At 37.7% G+C, this 15,946-nt stretch overlaps 1 protein-coding gene across 11 annotated transcripts in view; it reads left to right on the top strand.

Annotated features, from left to right (window-relative positions):
- ptprt (protein tyrosine phosphatase receptor type T) overlaps nt 1–15,946 on the top strand; it is a 311,416-nt gene that overhangs the window by 45,481 nt on the left and 249,989 nt on the right. For all 11 annotated transcript variants that reach the window (XM_086293067.1, XM_086293065.1, XM_086293066.1 and 8 more), the window contains exon 2: nt 1,091–1,216. In XM_086293067.1, the coding sequence (XP_086149193.1) occupies nt 1,091–1,216 (126 nt within the window). The remainder of the gene's footprint in view (nt 1–1,090; nt 1,217–15,946) is intronic.

Below are 15,946 nucleotides of genomic sequence, written 5' to 3'. Positions count from 1 at the left end.
TCCTCGGTGGATGACTGGGACAAAGAGGCAGACAAAAAAAGTAAGCATTAAATGATTTCGTGAATAAAGCAATGACGTTCTCCAATTTCAAATACTTCAAAACAAATTAAAACGGTTGTGTGTCAAAGCATATGTCTAATTAAGGGACTCTGTTGCAGATGTGTGTATGCAGTGCTTGAGGCTAAAAGAGAAGGCTAATGCAGTGGAAAATGTGTCTTAGCTGGGCCATGAAATAATGATGAGACACTGTGACTTAATCATGTTGACACACAGAGCTTTCTCTTCATGTGCCCCTCACTCACTCTCTCACTCTCTCTTGCAAAGGCACCCTCTCTCATAAAGTCTGTTTTCTTTCTTTCTCACTCCCCCTGTTCTCTTCACTTCCCTGATAAACTGTGACAGTGTCTGTCTGCACTGGCACTTTCAATTCACGCTGTTAACTTAATTGGTATTATATTGTTAACAGTACCAAGGGAGCTTATAAAGACCGTATTTGTCGTCACATAAATAGGGAGAAGTTTCAATTATTAAGAATTTCATTAGATCAGACCCTACTGTTAATTCTGTTTATGGTCACCATTAGCTATTACATGATTGTTTTATAACCTCTTTCTACTCTTCAACTATCTCAGTACGAGTTCCCACAATATGGGATTCAAATTGCATTCATTTTAAAGCCTTCTTTGTTAAAGTAATGCAAAAATAATGATTCATCTCATGCCTTTTTTAGTAAACGGATGCAGTGCTGGATCTTAGTTTTTTGCATTTGTGACAGTAATTGCTTAAGGCTTGCTGCTTCCTACAGTTGAAAGACTTTTAACTTTGGGCAAATTGACTTGCTACAACTATCAGCTGTTACCAACTCAAGGCTAAAACTGTAACAATTATAACAATTAAAGTTTTTTTGTTTAATTTTGGTCTTTTTTTTTTCTTACACATTACATTTCCATCTTTGACTATCATTTGCAGTTCTGAGGTTCAACCACTGCTTCAGTGAATTGGTTTGTAAAATACAGTATAAATTATAAATTCCCAATTCCAATATTAACGTCATGTATAAATGCATGCATCTTTTTCTATTTCTTTGTAGGTGGCTGTACATTTGAGGAGTCATATAGCAGCTGTGGATACAGTGTTTCTCTGGGAACCAATGGTTTTACCTGGGAACAAGTCAACTCCTGGGAAAAGCCCACCATGGATCCTGCCCTACCTACTGGTAAGATTCTACATATGTCTCTCTGTATTGTAGTTCAAGTTTTTGTATGGTGTCTATAATGAGACCCATTATAATTATTGTCATGGTTATGGTTTTGATTTTTGTATCACAACCAAATTAAATTAAATCAAATCCTTTCTAGTCTTGGTCAGTTGTAGTTAACATTAGGTTGATAAAATCAAACATAAAAATCATGTACAATATTACGTGATTTTATAATAGATAAGGAATGATTACCATTTGCTACATTTTTATAACAGGACCGAAAGCATCATGTATGTAGCAGAAAAAATATACTTTTTCTGGATTATAATTTATTTTCATATTTCTGCATTCATTAGAACAGGAAATGACTCTCTTTTATTTGTGTCTTATTTTGGTAAAGAAACAAAAAAAGTTTGTGTTCCTGTGACGTTTCAGAATTACGCTAATGTAGCAATACTTATTTTTGTAAGGAGCCCACTATCAGTCATTTTAAAGGACAGTTTTTCATTTTAAGAATAAATCAATTTCACATATCTCTAACATTAAGTCATTGTTGTATATAGTTAAAAAAAAAAACAACAACAAACAAAAAGATCAATGGTAGATACTTCCAGAATTCTGTAGATGTTGTAGTGGTTTATTACCTGATTAAGTAATTGTTTTTACAGGGATTTGGAGGTCTTGGCTTACCAAGAACTACAGCGTTTAATTGTACAGACATTACTTTTAAAGTTGTAGGATAAACACTTTATTAGTCTCCTATTTGCATATGAATTTGTGGTAATTTTTTTCTCTCTATATCTTCATCTCTCCTTCTGTCCTTCTGAGTTGGCAGAGTCAGTAGACATATCGTGACATGACCTCAGCTGGGTCACTTTCTACTTATCAAACGCCAAATGGCAATCAGACTGCATGTCTATCCATCTCGTTCTCTCACACAGTTCTGCCCTTATGCTCTCTTTATCTCGCCCACTGTCTCACTTTCTAACACGCCTGCTTTCCCACATGCTCTTTTTCACACACTCTCTCTTACATTTCTCTGTCTATAACTTGAGTCACCTTCTTCTTGTTGCCAAATTTACTTCTTTGACTGACAAGACTGTTTATCAAAAAATCTATTAGCAATGCAGCATTAAAATTCAAAGCTATTCAAATTATTTTAAATGCCAGTAAGGGCATTATTTTTCTCTTTCAAACCTTAATCCTTAATATGTTAATATCCAAATCAGACTGAAACACATTTTCTGTTCTGGGACTATGTTGTAGAGCTGGAAACTTATGAATCATGGTCTTTTATTGAGAAAATATACAACAGTGACAGAATTTTACTTATATTCACTTTATTCCATGTCACTTTGATGTAGATTCTAATGTTACTGTGGAGAAATAATGCTGTCAGATAGTGAGGATTTGAAATGGAAACCAGGTTTGACAAAGCAGAATATGTTTTTGTGTCCCTGCTAGCCAATAAAAAATAATGACTTACTGTAACAGCGATTAATATTATTACAGGAAAGTACATCCCTCTGTTTTGCTCCTTGCCATTTCCCCTCTGTAATTAATTACTATATAATTATCATATTGTAACCAATGGTCTTATTTCTCTCACCATCATTTATTATCTTATAGTCATGTCAATTATTGCCCCAATATATCATCATCATGTCTCCCTCCAATAATTCTCTGCCTCTGACATGTCAGTTTGGTGCAATAATAGGTCTGTCAGCCACTGCCTCTGCTCACCACAGTAAGATCTTGTACTGAAGATCTGTTACGAGTGAATGGGCATGAAGGCTATGCCAGACATCTGGCTCTTAGTATGTATGTCTTATGTCAGTTATCTGTCTCATCTATCCTTGTGGGTGGTGGTTGTCACTGGTGATATCCATCATGGCCTATAAGCCATCCTCATCATAGACTTATCAGCTGCACACTTTGCCCTGATAGCTACAGATCTGATAAGCCAGGACAAGAACAAATTGTCTGCCAAGCTCTTTGTCTGTGTCTCATTTTTTTTCTCATTTTGTTAAGTCTTTTAATGCTTCTGCCCAGATGACTATAATACAATATCAGTATCTTGCTCTTTCAGGGCAAAGCTATCCCTGTTAAACTACTTTTATTAGTGGTAAATGAGACTTCTTAAACATTGGGTAAATATAAAATAGATGAGGTGTATAAATACATCATGTGTCAGGTCTAAAGATGTGGTTTTCGTCAGCTGCTCATCTGCTGTAGATAGTTTTTTAGGCCTTACATTTTTGTCCTTTTATTGTCTATTGAAGGAGATGCTACTAAAACATCTTCACATGAATTTCATCAGTAGGTTATTAGATCAAAGCAGGCTATAGCTGGGATGTTAGTTGCAGGCCCTGATGCAACATAAAACTATTACAGCAACACACTTACATGTTCTGAAGTATTTTTGTAATCTCCATTGAGCAGTGGCAATAGATCTGACTGTGAAAATAAACATGAAAGGAAAATGGACAATAAGAGTGAAAAAAAAGTCATAAGGATATTACCGCTGTGTTTTATTTAGCCCAGAAAAAAGCTGAAAACTCCACCAACTACAGGGCTGTGTCAAGGCAAGTGCATTCTGTGTGCCGGGTCTCTTTGCAATGAGTCAGTAGTGTCAATAATTTAGTCTGAAATGTTGAAAAAAAAGGTTGGTTTCACTGAGCTAAGATATGAAAAAAGACGTTCTTAAAACTATCAAATGTTTTTAAGAATATTTGAATTAACCTCGAACCGCATTTAACCATTTAAACCTCAAAAATAAGCTTAAATGTTTAAAATATTGTAAACCTACAAATGTGTATCTACTGTACATTCACAAAGGTGAGTGTCTAATGTGTTAGATGTTTTCTGCCAGTTTGGGGACAGCATGTAGCCTGCATGAATGCAGAAGCAAACAGCAAACCCTTGCTTTTGTCTCTTCTCCTCCATTATCAACAAAGTCATACATATAAGCCATATAATCCTCTTTCTCGCCTCACCTCCATAATATTGATGTGACTGATATGGTTGTCATAGAGCATAACCCACACTTGACAGTTTGTAGATATGACAAGATTGGATTGGCACCATCGCTCTCTCCATTTCTCTGTCTCCACCGCCATTTAGACATCTTTGTCATATAGTCCATAACCCTGACAGCTCATAGATCTCGTGGTAAGGCACGATTTGAATCAGCGCTTTAACGTCTTCTTTCATCATCTGTACTGACTTGGTGATGATATAATCCACACCTCTGACAACTTAGAGATGTGACGAGATTAGATGGCATGACTGTTTTTCCATCCCTGATAACATATACAAAGACCCAATGATCTAATCCTGAGAGTTCATGAAGTAAATGGTACAATGTATATGACATGTTTATGTATATCACTACAAAACAAAATCGATCCTACAAATATCAAAAACATACTCAGATTCCAGTCTTTGATTTTTTTCTGTACTTTGCACCTTTTATTTTTGATGACTCTTTAGAAGCATAAAACTCATTCATTTATTTACTATTATGCTATTTAATGTTTATTTGCTTGACTTATTGTTTTATTTAGATGGAAGTTTTGGCCAGTAGACTACACTTTGGAAGTATTAGTTGAGCTCTGGCTAGCATTTTTCATAATAATAATAATAATAATAATACATATAGGATAATAATTTTTTAAAAATGCCATTGCAGCAATTCTTTTTTCATTGTCCAAGTTTTGCAAACCTGCAAATCGCCGAAGGAAAACGTTTTTTTTCTGCTTTTTTTCTGTACCCGCTGCCTAGCTCCCCACTCACACTCATATCTCATACCTCTTATTACCTTCAAACCCTAGGCTCAGCGAGACAAACTTACACAAGCAGCAAACATCAAACATCAAAGCAAGTCAATGTTTTCAGCACCCGTCAACACGGCCACAATCTGAAATGTGAAAAATGATCAGAGGGAGAGCATGAAGGGGGGAGTTAAAGTAAGGAAGTGGAAGAGTAAAGATACGGAGACAGAAAAATACAACAAAAGGTGAGCGATTTTAGATGGTGGGCAGCAATGTATTGATAAATAAAGACAGAGAAAAATTACCACCTTCATTATCAACATATACAAACCTAATAAAAAAAAAACATTTAAATTTATTCCTGCGTTATTGTATGTGTGAAGAAACAAAAATACATAAATCCAGATGGCAGCATTTCATTCATATAGATAGTAGGAAAAGTTAAATGTGGCAAAATGACTGAAATAATAAAACTAAAATGGAAATCAAGTGATTTTGGAGAGTGAGGATGGAGTGAATGTGAGGTAACGATTGACAGGAGGCTCAAAAGAACTCCACATAATGATGCAAAAACACACAAAAGAGAGTGATGAGGGCAGACAGGCATCTAGAAAAATATATGACAGTGACAGAAAGTAAAGGAAACCAAAAGAAAAATGACACAAAGAGTTGAGACTTCCTTAATGACTCTTACTCCACTGAGTCTTACTTTACTTACTGACTTATCTGCACGAAAAGGCAAATTGGGGAGCATGGAGAACTTTCAGTAGGTTACCATAAAACCACCTATTGTTTTAATTTGGACCTTTCTGTGCTGTAAAATAGTGTGAAGTAGACTTGACATATTTCTTACTGTCAGACACACAGAAACAAGAGATTTAAGGGGCTGAGGGGTTCAGGTGGAAATGGAAAGAGACTTAATTCTGTCACAGAGGAGGACCATTCAAAGAAGAGTATATCCTTTGCTCTTTTTTTCTCTTTGAGTCTCTGTTCAGCACTTACAGAAACCCTCAGCCAGTGTGTGTGTGTTACACTTTTACAGTTGTCATGCATCTGGTATGTCTCATGTGTTTATGGCTGATATTGTCTCTGAAACCTTTATTTCTTAACTCTGGAAAGAGACAGTGTTCATAATAGCACCCAATTGGCTGTTGTTGTTGTGTTTGTGTGTGCTCTGTGTTTTTGAACCCAGATAACAACAGAAACATGTTCATTAATGATTTCAGCATTGACAGACAATGTCTTTCTAGCCTTTCTGTGAATGAGACAAAGTAGATGAAGATTTAATGAGCCCTGAAGGGAAATTGGGTTGTTGTTGCAGCTGAAATACAGATACGAATATTAAAGCAAGTGCAAGATAATACAGAGGGATTAAAAGAGAACAGAGCATGATTAGCATTATCAGAAAGATAAAAAATCTCTTCAAGACAGGTGTACAGTTAATAAGTATGAAACAGTATGTGGGCTTACTCTACACGGTGTTGAAGGTCCATAGAAAAAAAATAGTATGTCATAATAATATAATGAAGTTGCAACATGGAAAAAACAGGATAGTCACCTGTGAAAATCTGGATAGTTAACTCTAACAGTTACTATTATAGTTTCATATATGCTATATAAATATTGTTAGGGGTGTTGGATACTGGTTGCATGTACAGGAATGTTTGTTGTGCAATTGAACAAGGTTTACCAATGTTTATGGTTGTTTAGCATGGTCTTACAAGACCTATACCACCTGTGATGCGCACCTAACTAACCAGTCATAAACACTTGGAATACACTGGCTAATGGTTAGTTAATTAAATTTTCCTGCAAGTTCCTGTTATGTTATAACGCCACGATTTTTCAGTTCTAGTGCAATATGTGTACCTGCACCCAAGAAAATAAAAACCTGTATTGGACAGACTCACACAGTTGCACAGTTCTGAAGGCTAAATAGATGCAGTCAATCATTCCAGCTAATTAAACCTCTGCTCTGGTTGAAGCACAGCTACCCCGTTAATTATATCACCAAAAATAGTCTGACCAGTTGCAGCAAACAAAGATGTACAGTATGTTGTCCAGACAGCTGCAGCTCGAGGGAGATGTCAGTCAATATATACACGCCCCCACAGTCCTGAGAAGTGGTCTAATCAGGCACAAGTGAAAACACCTGTGTGGGGCAACCCATGCTGCACGACGACTATAAATGACAGCAAGCTGCAAGATTGAAATTGTATTTTCCAACTATATTATAGAGTCAAAAATGGCCAACATTGCCAAAAATCAACTTCATCCACATGCCAGCAAAGTGATCGTAGTCATTTGACGTGAGCTACCCGTTCTATTTTCTGCATGCAAGTGTTTGACTTTCACATAGCCCAGTCTTTACTAAGTCTTTTATGTTTTTGGTTTTACACACTGCTAATTTTCTATCCTTTGGCGCTTTACAGGGTTCCAAAAAGTTTGACAGCCAAATGAAATATGCTGCCTTTTTTATTCCTTCTTGAGGGTTTAGGTGATTTTAACAAAGGCTATCCAGAGTTTTGCTAACAGTGCCAGAGGTTTGTGCGAGTGTTTGAATGGGTGCCTTTTTGCTGGTGTACCCTGTCATTTGCAGTGTTGATGTTTGCAGTGACTGTCAATCCAGGGCCCAAACCGTGTTTCACAAAGCTTACAGCTCTGCCTGTCTTTGCTCTTTCTTTTCTTCTTTCTTTTTTCTTCCTCTATTCCTGGACCTTCTTTCTCTGCAATGCATTCATTCCTCCTGAGGCGTCTTTGTCCTAAATGTGGCTCTCGGTTTCTCTCAATCGTTTTTCTTTTTTTTACAATTTGACAGCTTGACAGAAAAGTATGTTTGAACTGTCTCAAACTGTATTTTGACATGCGTGTGTATTTTAATCCTGCCGTGTCTGTCCTCTTGTCAGCGCTGCCTCTTATTTTGTTCTAAGATCATCTGAAAACAAATGGGTGCTAATCAGAGAGTGCCTCACCACTCAGTAGTGACAAAAACTGAACACGCACACACACAAACACACACACATACACGTATTTAGTTAAAAACTAAAACAAGTACAGTCCACAAACAAAGACACTCACATGGTATAGTGTGCTTGAGTATAGTAATGAGAGCATAAAACTGTGTGTGTGCGTGCACAGGCAGGCAAGGGAGTGTTTTTCAAGTGGCTGCTGATGGGTACAGAGGTTAAATATACCGTGAGCTTTTTTAGCCGCTAGTGGTGATTCGAGGGTCCTTGTTGGAGCCAGCTTGATTGCATTTCTGATTTGTGGGTGGGAAGGAAGAAGCAAAGTAGAGCTGAGAAAAGGACAGATGGCGCAAAAGCGACACAAGCAAACTGACAGACACTGCGCAAAGCCCCCAATTTTTTCTGTTACCTGAGAAAAAGCTGTTGCCACTGTTCATTTGCTTTGAACTTTAGTATAAAGAAGACAAACACCCAACTGGCACCTCTAGAATTACATGGACAGTTAGGTTTAAACAGTTGTTATATAGGTGAACCACTTTGTCCCATGTCATTTTAACTGCTACACAGAATTTTACATCAAACAGACTCTTGTTGTGGAAATAAAAGGGCTGCTAAAGGATTAATTTAAGAATTAATTCAATTCAATTGAATTTTATTTATATAGCGCCAAATCACAACAACAGTCGCCTCAAGGCGCTTTATGTTGTACAGTAGATCGTACAATGATAGATACAGAGAACAACCCAACAATCATATGACCCCCTATGAGCAAGCACTTTGGCGACAGTGGGAAGGAAAAACTCCCTTTTAACAGGAAGAAGCCTCCGGCAGAACCAGGCTCAGGGAGGGGCGGGGCCATCTGCTGCGACTGGTTGGGGTGAGAGAAGGAAGACAGGATGAAAGACATGCTGTGGAAGAGAGACAGAGATTAATAACAGATATGATTCAATGCAGAGAGGTCTATTAACACATAGTGAGTGAGAAAGGTGACTGGAAAGGAAAATCTCAATGCATCATGGGAATCCCTGGCAGCCTATGTCTATTGCAGCATAACTAAGGGAGGATTCAGGGTCGCCTGGTCCAGCCCTAACTATATGCTTTTGCAAAAAGGAAAGTTTTAAGCCTAATCTTGAAAGTAGAGATAGTGTCTGTCTCCCGAATCCAAACTGGAAGCTGGTTCCACAGAAAAGGGGCCTGAAAACTCAGTTGCCTCCCATTCTACTTTTAAAGACTCTAGGAACAACAAGTAAGCCTGCAGTGTGAGAGCGAAGTGCTCTAATAGGGTGATATGGTACTACAAGGTCATTAAGATAAGATGGGGCCTGATTATTTAAGACCTTGTATGTGAGGAATTATATACAATTATTACAGATGGCAGCAAGTGGGTAGTGTGATTGTGTTACATTATTTTCTAGTGTTATTGATTGTTATTGTTACTAAACAGCTGAATTCCCTTACAGTCATGATTGTTGTACTCGCAACAAGATCAGAAAAGTACTCGTGTGTTACATTCAGATAATGTTTTATTCACTACACAGTCATGGCAGGCCACACATAAATGTCCACACATAAATCTGGATGACAAATGTTCCAATTAGTGACTAACAACAAATTAAAATAATTTATTAAAAAGCAACTGCCCTAAGCAAAGAAAGCTTCAAATCGACATACATAATGTTGCCCACGTACAGCACTTGCTTCTGTGAGTGGAAAATAAATTAGATGAGAAAACAAATCAATATAAAGGAATTTTATTCACCGTTAATTTGATTGCAATGAAGTCTGACCTTGTAAATAATATTATATGTAATGATCTATGGGTTATGCACAGCTAACATATACATACACTTTCCCGGGTCAGAAACACACTCAAACACATCAGGGCAGCAAAACAAGAGGAGAGTGTAGCAGAAGTTTACACTCACAAGTCACTTTGTTAGGTACACCTTTTCCTCAGCTGGTTAGTTAACCAATCACAAGGTATCAACTCAATGCATTTAGCCATGAAGACATGGTCACTTCGACCTGCTGAAGTTCAAACTGAGCCTGAGAATGGGGATGAACGGTTTTTAAAGTAACTTTAAACGTAGCATGGTTGTTGGTGCCCTGTGGACTGGTCTGAGTAGTTCTGAATCTACTAACACTTTCATGCACAACCATCTTTATTTTTGACCATAGCAATGAGTTCACTGTACACCAAAGACTTCCAGAATTAAATTCAGTATGCACTTTGGGAACTGAAGATTTGTATCGAGGATGTTTAGCTTCCTAATGTGCAGCAACTGCTTGACGCTTTCATGTCAACATGGAAACAAATTTCTAGAAACTGGCTGAATTTTTGCCACAAAGAATGAAAGCAATAAGGAAGGCAAATTGGGGCGCAACTGAGTACTAGCAATGTACTTAATAAAGAGTTTATACATTCTCATATTTTTGGATAAGAAACAGGAATGTGACTGTCATTAAAAGTGATTATTTACATCTGATTCTGGCAGTCATTATATTCCTTAAGTCATCTAAAAAAATGAAAACTATGGAAGATAATTGCCCATTTTATAGCACAAGATTTGGTCTCCACCTTCAGATTTAGACCTTCAGCATAACCAGTGAGTAGAGTGTGATCACATAACTAAAAGGAACACCTTTTTATAAAACTACGCTCTTCGGCAAGCTTTTTTCCTGGCTAAATACAGAGAAATAAAAAAAGTCTCCTTCACTTTAAAATGAGCAAGGGAATCATGGCTTCCAGTGAAATGTCGCTCTGAGAGCTTTTTGGAGCTGTTGGTATCTTTCTGAGTAAAGCCATTAAAGCAGTGGTGTATATTCACAGAGAGCATGGAAGATGAAGATAGATGGATTATCTGACTGGTAAAATCCTTTTGTAACCCAGAGCAGATAGAGCAGTCGGTGACAGACATTGAACCATGAGATAAGAGAATAAGATGAAGGGAAGGAGAAGGATTGGATGATGAGTGAGCAATAGGGAGACCAACAGAGGGTACTAAATGAAAATCTGTCTGAACTGATATTACCTATACATAAGAAAAAACAGAACCAATAATAATAATAATAATATGTAAATTCATATGTAATTTATGTCATGATTCATAAGAATTGCACTTTGAAGCAAACTCAAACACAAACGCAGTTCACCGATTGACTTACAGGAAACAGCTGCCACAATTGCTCAGACTGTCAATAAACTTTGAAGCAGTCTCCAGCAATAATATTTATGAATCTCTCTGAATGGAAGACAGAGGGAAAGTGGGCAGGCAGGTGAGGGAGGTCAACAGCTCTCTAGAGCCCGAAGTGCTGAATGTGAAGATGACCAACTGTGCGAAATCTGAAAGTGGAGAAGAAAATGTGATGAGCACAAGAGGCGTTCACTCGGAAATAATCAAGAGAAAGTCTAACTAGTTGTCCATGAGACAGCCAAAGATTCGAACCCGACACGGTGGTTTTATGGGCTGGATGATGAGGTGAGAATAAATAGGTGCCGCTGCCAATCCCATGCCAGCTGTAGCAACACGCCCGAGGAAATCCCCCAAGGTGAGGGAATGCCAGCCATGAGAGAGGGCGCGAGGTAGAATGTGAAAGATGGTGAAGCCAGGCCAGGACCCCCAGGTGCCGTGCCAATTCTGTGTTTTATTACTCTTCACTTTCTGTGTTGAGAAAGTCTAATAGTTCTTTGCTCTTTCTTTCCAGTGGTTTACTATTGACCTCATTGGCACTTTCTTTGACCCTTTCCCAAACTTATACTTCCCACTAACCTTTCACTATGGAGAGTCAGTGCTCATGCAATCACACTACAGCAAAGGGCAAGTAAACAGTGACCCAGCCTTACAGCGAAATGAAAGTATCAAGATGTCCATAGAAACTTCTCAAACTACCTCTGCAGTTCAATCCAACTGTCCTTCTGTAGCCTTGGCATTTTACACACACAGATAAGCTGAGAGTGTATTCACCTACAGTGACTGAACCTCTGTCTTACTTTTCCTTTAGGCAAGTTTGAGTGTTTGTGATTACTTCTTTACACCCTTATTGCTCCTGAAAGAAAACACAATTGGCTTCTTCTCTTTTATTCAGACTTTATAAGCACTATGTTTGCCCTTTCTCTGGTTCTAGAATGAGATCCCTGGGAAGATAGAAATAATAATTTTTGTTTGCAGTCCATTCACGCTGGGGTGTCAGAGAATCTTGTCCATCATCTGTTCAAGTGATAGTCACTGCTTCAACAGTCACACATGACCTTTGCTGTTTTTCATTTCTTGCTTTGACTATCTGTCTTTTTAATACACACTTAAACACACTCATTCTGCAACACAATATGCATTTTCTGTATATATATTTTCCAAAGAAACCCAGTAAACAGCAGATTCAGTAACAAACACACTCACACACACATGCACTATTTATCAGGGGGAGCAATAAATGCCCATTTTTAAGACCAAGCCACCATATAAAAGCCTTGGATCACAGAAGTAATGAGTCCCTGTAGGCCAGTGATAACTCTGTGTTTATATGTGAGTGTGTGGGGGTGACTGTGTGTGGAAGGGGTAGCGAGAGAGAGTGGGGCAGACTGAATGGGACAAACACTAAAAGAAAGGCAATAATGTCTAAAAATGACAGACAAGGAAGGAAAAGAAGGTGATAACCAGAAGGAGAGAGAGAGAGAGGGGGGGAGAACACAAAGCACAAAGACATCATCGATGGCCTCTGTTTCATTTTCCATCTCTGCCAGCTCCATCTAATCTGAGCCCCTGATGTGTTTCTTCATTTGCAGTTAGTGGTTAAATTATATACCCTACACCCAGCTGTGGGCTCTATATTACTGTGCATGTGAGTCAAATGTGCCTTTCAGCACACTGATAGTGTGTGTTTGCATGTGCCTACCTGTGTGTGTGTGTGTGTGTGTGTGTGTGTGTCTTTACAAGGCAGCACTCATGTGGGGTTATAAAAATATCCATAATATTCGCTGAGTGATTTTCTCCTTTAGGCGAATGAAGAGGAAATAAGCTCTTATAGGGAAATAGGTGTACATGTCCCATGCAGTGTACATAGAGAGAAAATTATTATCTCTCTTTGAACCTCATTTTTGTCCTCAGTAGTCGTGGAGTCTGAAAAAAACCCTGAACCAACTCCAGCCAACTGTAACTTCACGGCAGCAACCCCAATACACCTCCTGATGGTACAACAACTTCATCTGGAGCAGAAGTTGCCGGATGGCACTATTTCCCGCTTTGTTGCTAAAGTGTTAAAAGTAAAATATGCCCACTGTAATGCAAGTACTTTTTGTTCTGTCCATCATTTTTGCTTATATCCATCAATATATTTTCTTTGCTTTAATAAATTCTTTGCATGGTCTGATCATTGTATTGAAAGTCACTGTTTGCCAGATATTGCTACTATGAGAATAGTCTTTTTCTACCACGTCCTAGATCCTCAGAGGTGCTTACTGTTTAAAAAACAAATTAAAACAGACGCTTGACATAATAATTAATAAAACATATCACAAGTGTTTTCTAGAGTTATTCAGCTCAAAGTGAATTTGTGCCACCTGCACTCTGTATTTTGTAGAAAGAAGCAATTGATGATAGTACAAATTATGCTTACTGTATGCATAGGCCATGTTATGCTATGAGAGGAAGAGAGAGAGCATAACAGGAACACAACAAACTTGAGAAATACCAAGGGCTCAGAGGAGAGCTCGAGAAGATGTGGAGGGTGAAGGTAACGGTGGTCCCAGTGTAATCGGAGCACTAAGTGCGGAACAACATTGGAGATCTCTGTCCAGAAGAGCGCAGTCCTAGCAACAGTTAAGATACTGCACAGGACCCTCAAGCTCCCAGGCCTCTGGTAGAGGACCCGAGCTTGAAAGGGCTGCCCCTCTATGAGCTTGGTTTCTTCCTGTAGAGAGATTTTCCTTCCCACTGTCGCCAAGTGCTCACCCATAGGAGGTCGTTTGATTGTTAGGGTTTCATTTGTATTATTATTGGGTCTATACCTTAAAATATAAAGTACCTTGAGGCAACTGCTGTTGTGATTTGGTGCAAAATAAATAAAACCAAATTGAACTGAATTTACTGTTCATTCAGACAACTGTTTTTTTCTACTCTGCCTTCTTCTCCAGTTCACCCGTCTTTCCAGTGTGTCATTTGTGCAATTGCTTTTGTAAAAGTCTTAGAAACAAATCAAAGATGAAACCAAGCCACATTTGTGATGGTTGTAGAAAAGATCTAAATGATTACAGGAGTTTTTACTTGAAGTATGCATTTGTTTTTGAAAAGCTGCTGTGGTAGATAAACAAGTATGGCTATTTTTCTTCTCATCAGTTTCAAAGAAATTGGATCTGGCCTAAACAACACTGTGCTATGTAACACTGCATTTCAATAATGAAATATGCAGTTCTGTTTATTCAGGTATTCCGGGCTGTATTTTGCAGACTGTGTTCATTCTCTGAACTTTAATGATGCATTTCAATAACACGGTCTTCAAACATACAATAGATTTTTTTTAAACTCTTGTCAACAGCTGAATTGCAGAATGCATTGATTATGAGAGACAACTGGTGCATGAAATTCTTGTCAATAATTCAAATGTAACCACATCAATTACAGTACAAGTGTGTTCTCTGCAGTCAAATACTTTGAGACGGTTTAAGTTTCTTAAGGTCGTTTTCTTGTCAATTTCATGCACACTAAAAGCTTCAGAAATAATTATACATATGTGACAAACACAGACTGACTCATGTGCATTTGGACACATATGTGAGTACAAGCAAACATTTAAGCAGGAAAGTGTGAAAGTGACACTTATTCACATTGAATTGCAGGAACAATCTCACATATACGTGCAAATGCAATGTTGTTTTTTATTGACATATGTGGGGCAGTGGCAGTAAATATGGCATGAATAAATCATGTGACATTAATAATGTCACAACCTTGTTGTTGACATGATGGGTTTTAAATTCTACCTACCTACAGAAAATAACCTGACCATAATAACTACAGTCAGAACTACTACTTACCTGATCATTTTAGTGATCATTTGTCTAACCCTTTTTCCAGATTTTGCATATGTTGCTAATGTTTTTGTTAAAACCCAACACTGATTTCCTTCATCAGTGACCTTTATAACATTGTTTATCAAATGCTTACACTGGATATGACTTTAGCGGTTTATTTTAAAGATTTGTCAGATTAAATGCCATCTTGCTCCTGTTATAACGTGTTTTATTCATTCAATGTGAACAGCTTTGGCTAAAACGATCAAACCAACAAGTTAAGTCACTGAACTGCAAACACAAGCCGTTTCTATTTTGGAAATGGTTCCTACGATTAAATGGTGCTTAAATGGTGCTTCATTGGGACTACTTGCAATTAACTTGCAGGACTGAATAAAAGACCTTATTTTTAGTTTGAAAGCCTGACCCTTCTGTCTGTTGACTACTGACTGGCTGACACACCTGCAGCAAAGTTACTTCAAAGCCCTTTTCTGCTTCCTGTGAAGGGAATATCTCGTTTTCAATTCTTTTTTTTTTTTTTTGGTGGCCGTTTCTTCCCTCTTTATCCCTCTGAAACAGAATTTTCAGTCATACATCTTAGCTATGCTGCTCACAGTTGTACATATAAATCAAAATGCACTGCAGCTCAAAGAAAAACAAAGATCTACAGACTTACACTAAATAAATTCAAATATGTAATCACTTATGTATACATCACATACTGCATAGAGAGTCCAATGTATATGGATTAGATAAGTCCATATGAAGACAATAATGGTAATATATTAATGTGACATACCAAGCACGTCTTACACTGCACAAGCATAAGTAAAAAAAACAAACAAAAAACAACTAAATATTCAACAGAGACATAAATGGTCCATGTAGTTGTCGTAATGGAATCTTGTAGGGATAGAAATAGTAGTTGTGACATTTCTGAAGGTCATGGTGGGCAGACATTATCCGGACATTTCTTGGAATAGCTTTGCAATGAAATTGT

This window comes from Aulonocara sp. 'chitande type north' Nkhata Bay, linkage group LG5, assembly GCF_057382095.1.
Source record: "Aulonocara sp. 'chitande type north' Nkhata Bay isolate Kocher_YH1m ecotype deep benthic linkage group LG5, A_spYH_male_GT1.1, whole genome shotgun sequence".
Lineage (NCBI taxonomy): Eukaryota > Metazoa > Chordata > Actinopteri > Cichliformes > Cichlidae > Aulonocara > Aulonocara sp. 'chitande type north' Nkhata Bay.
The sequence above is the reverse complement of the archived record's forward strand: the minus strand, read 5'-3'. Positions and strand labels throughout refer to the sequence as shown.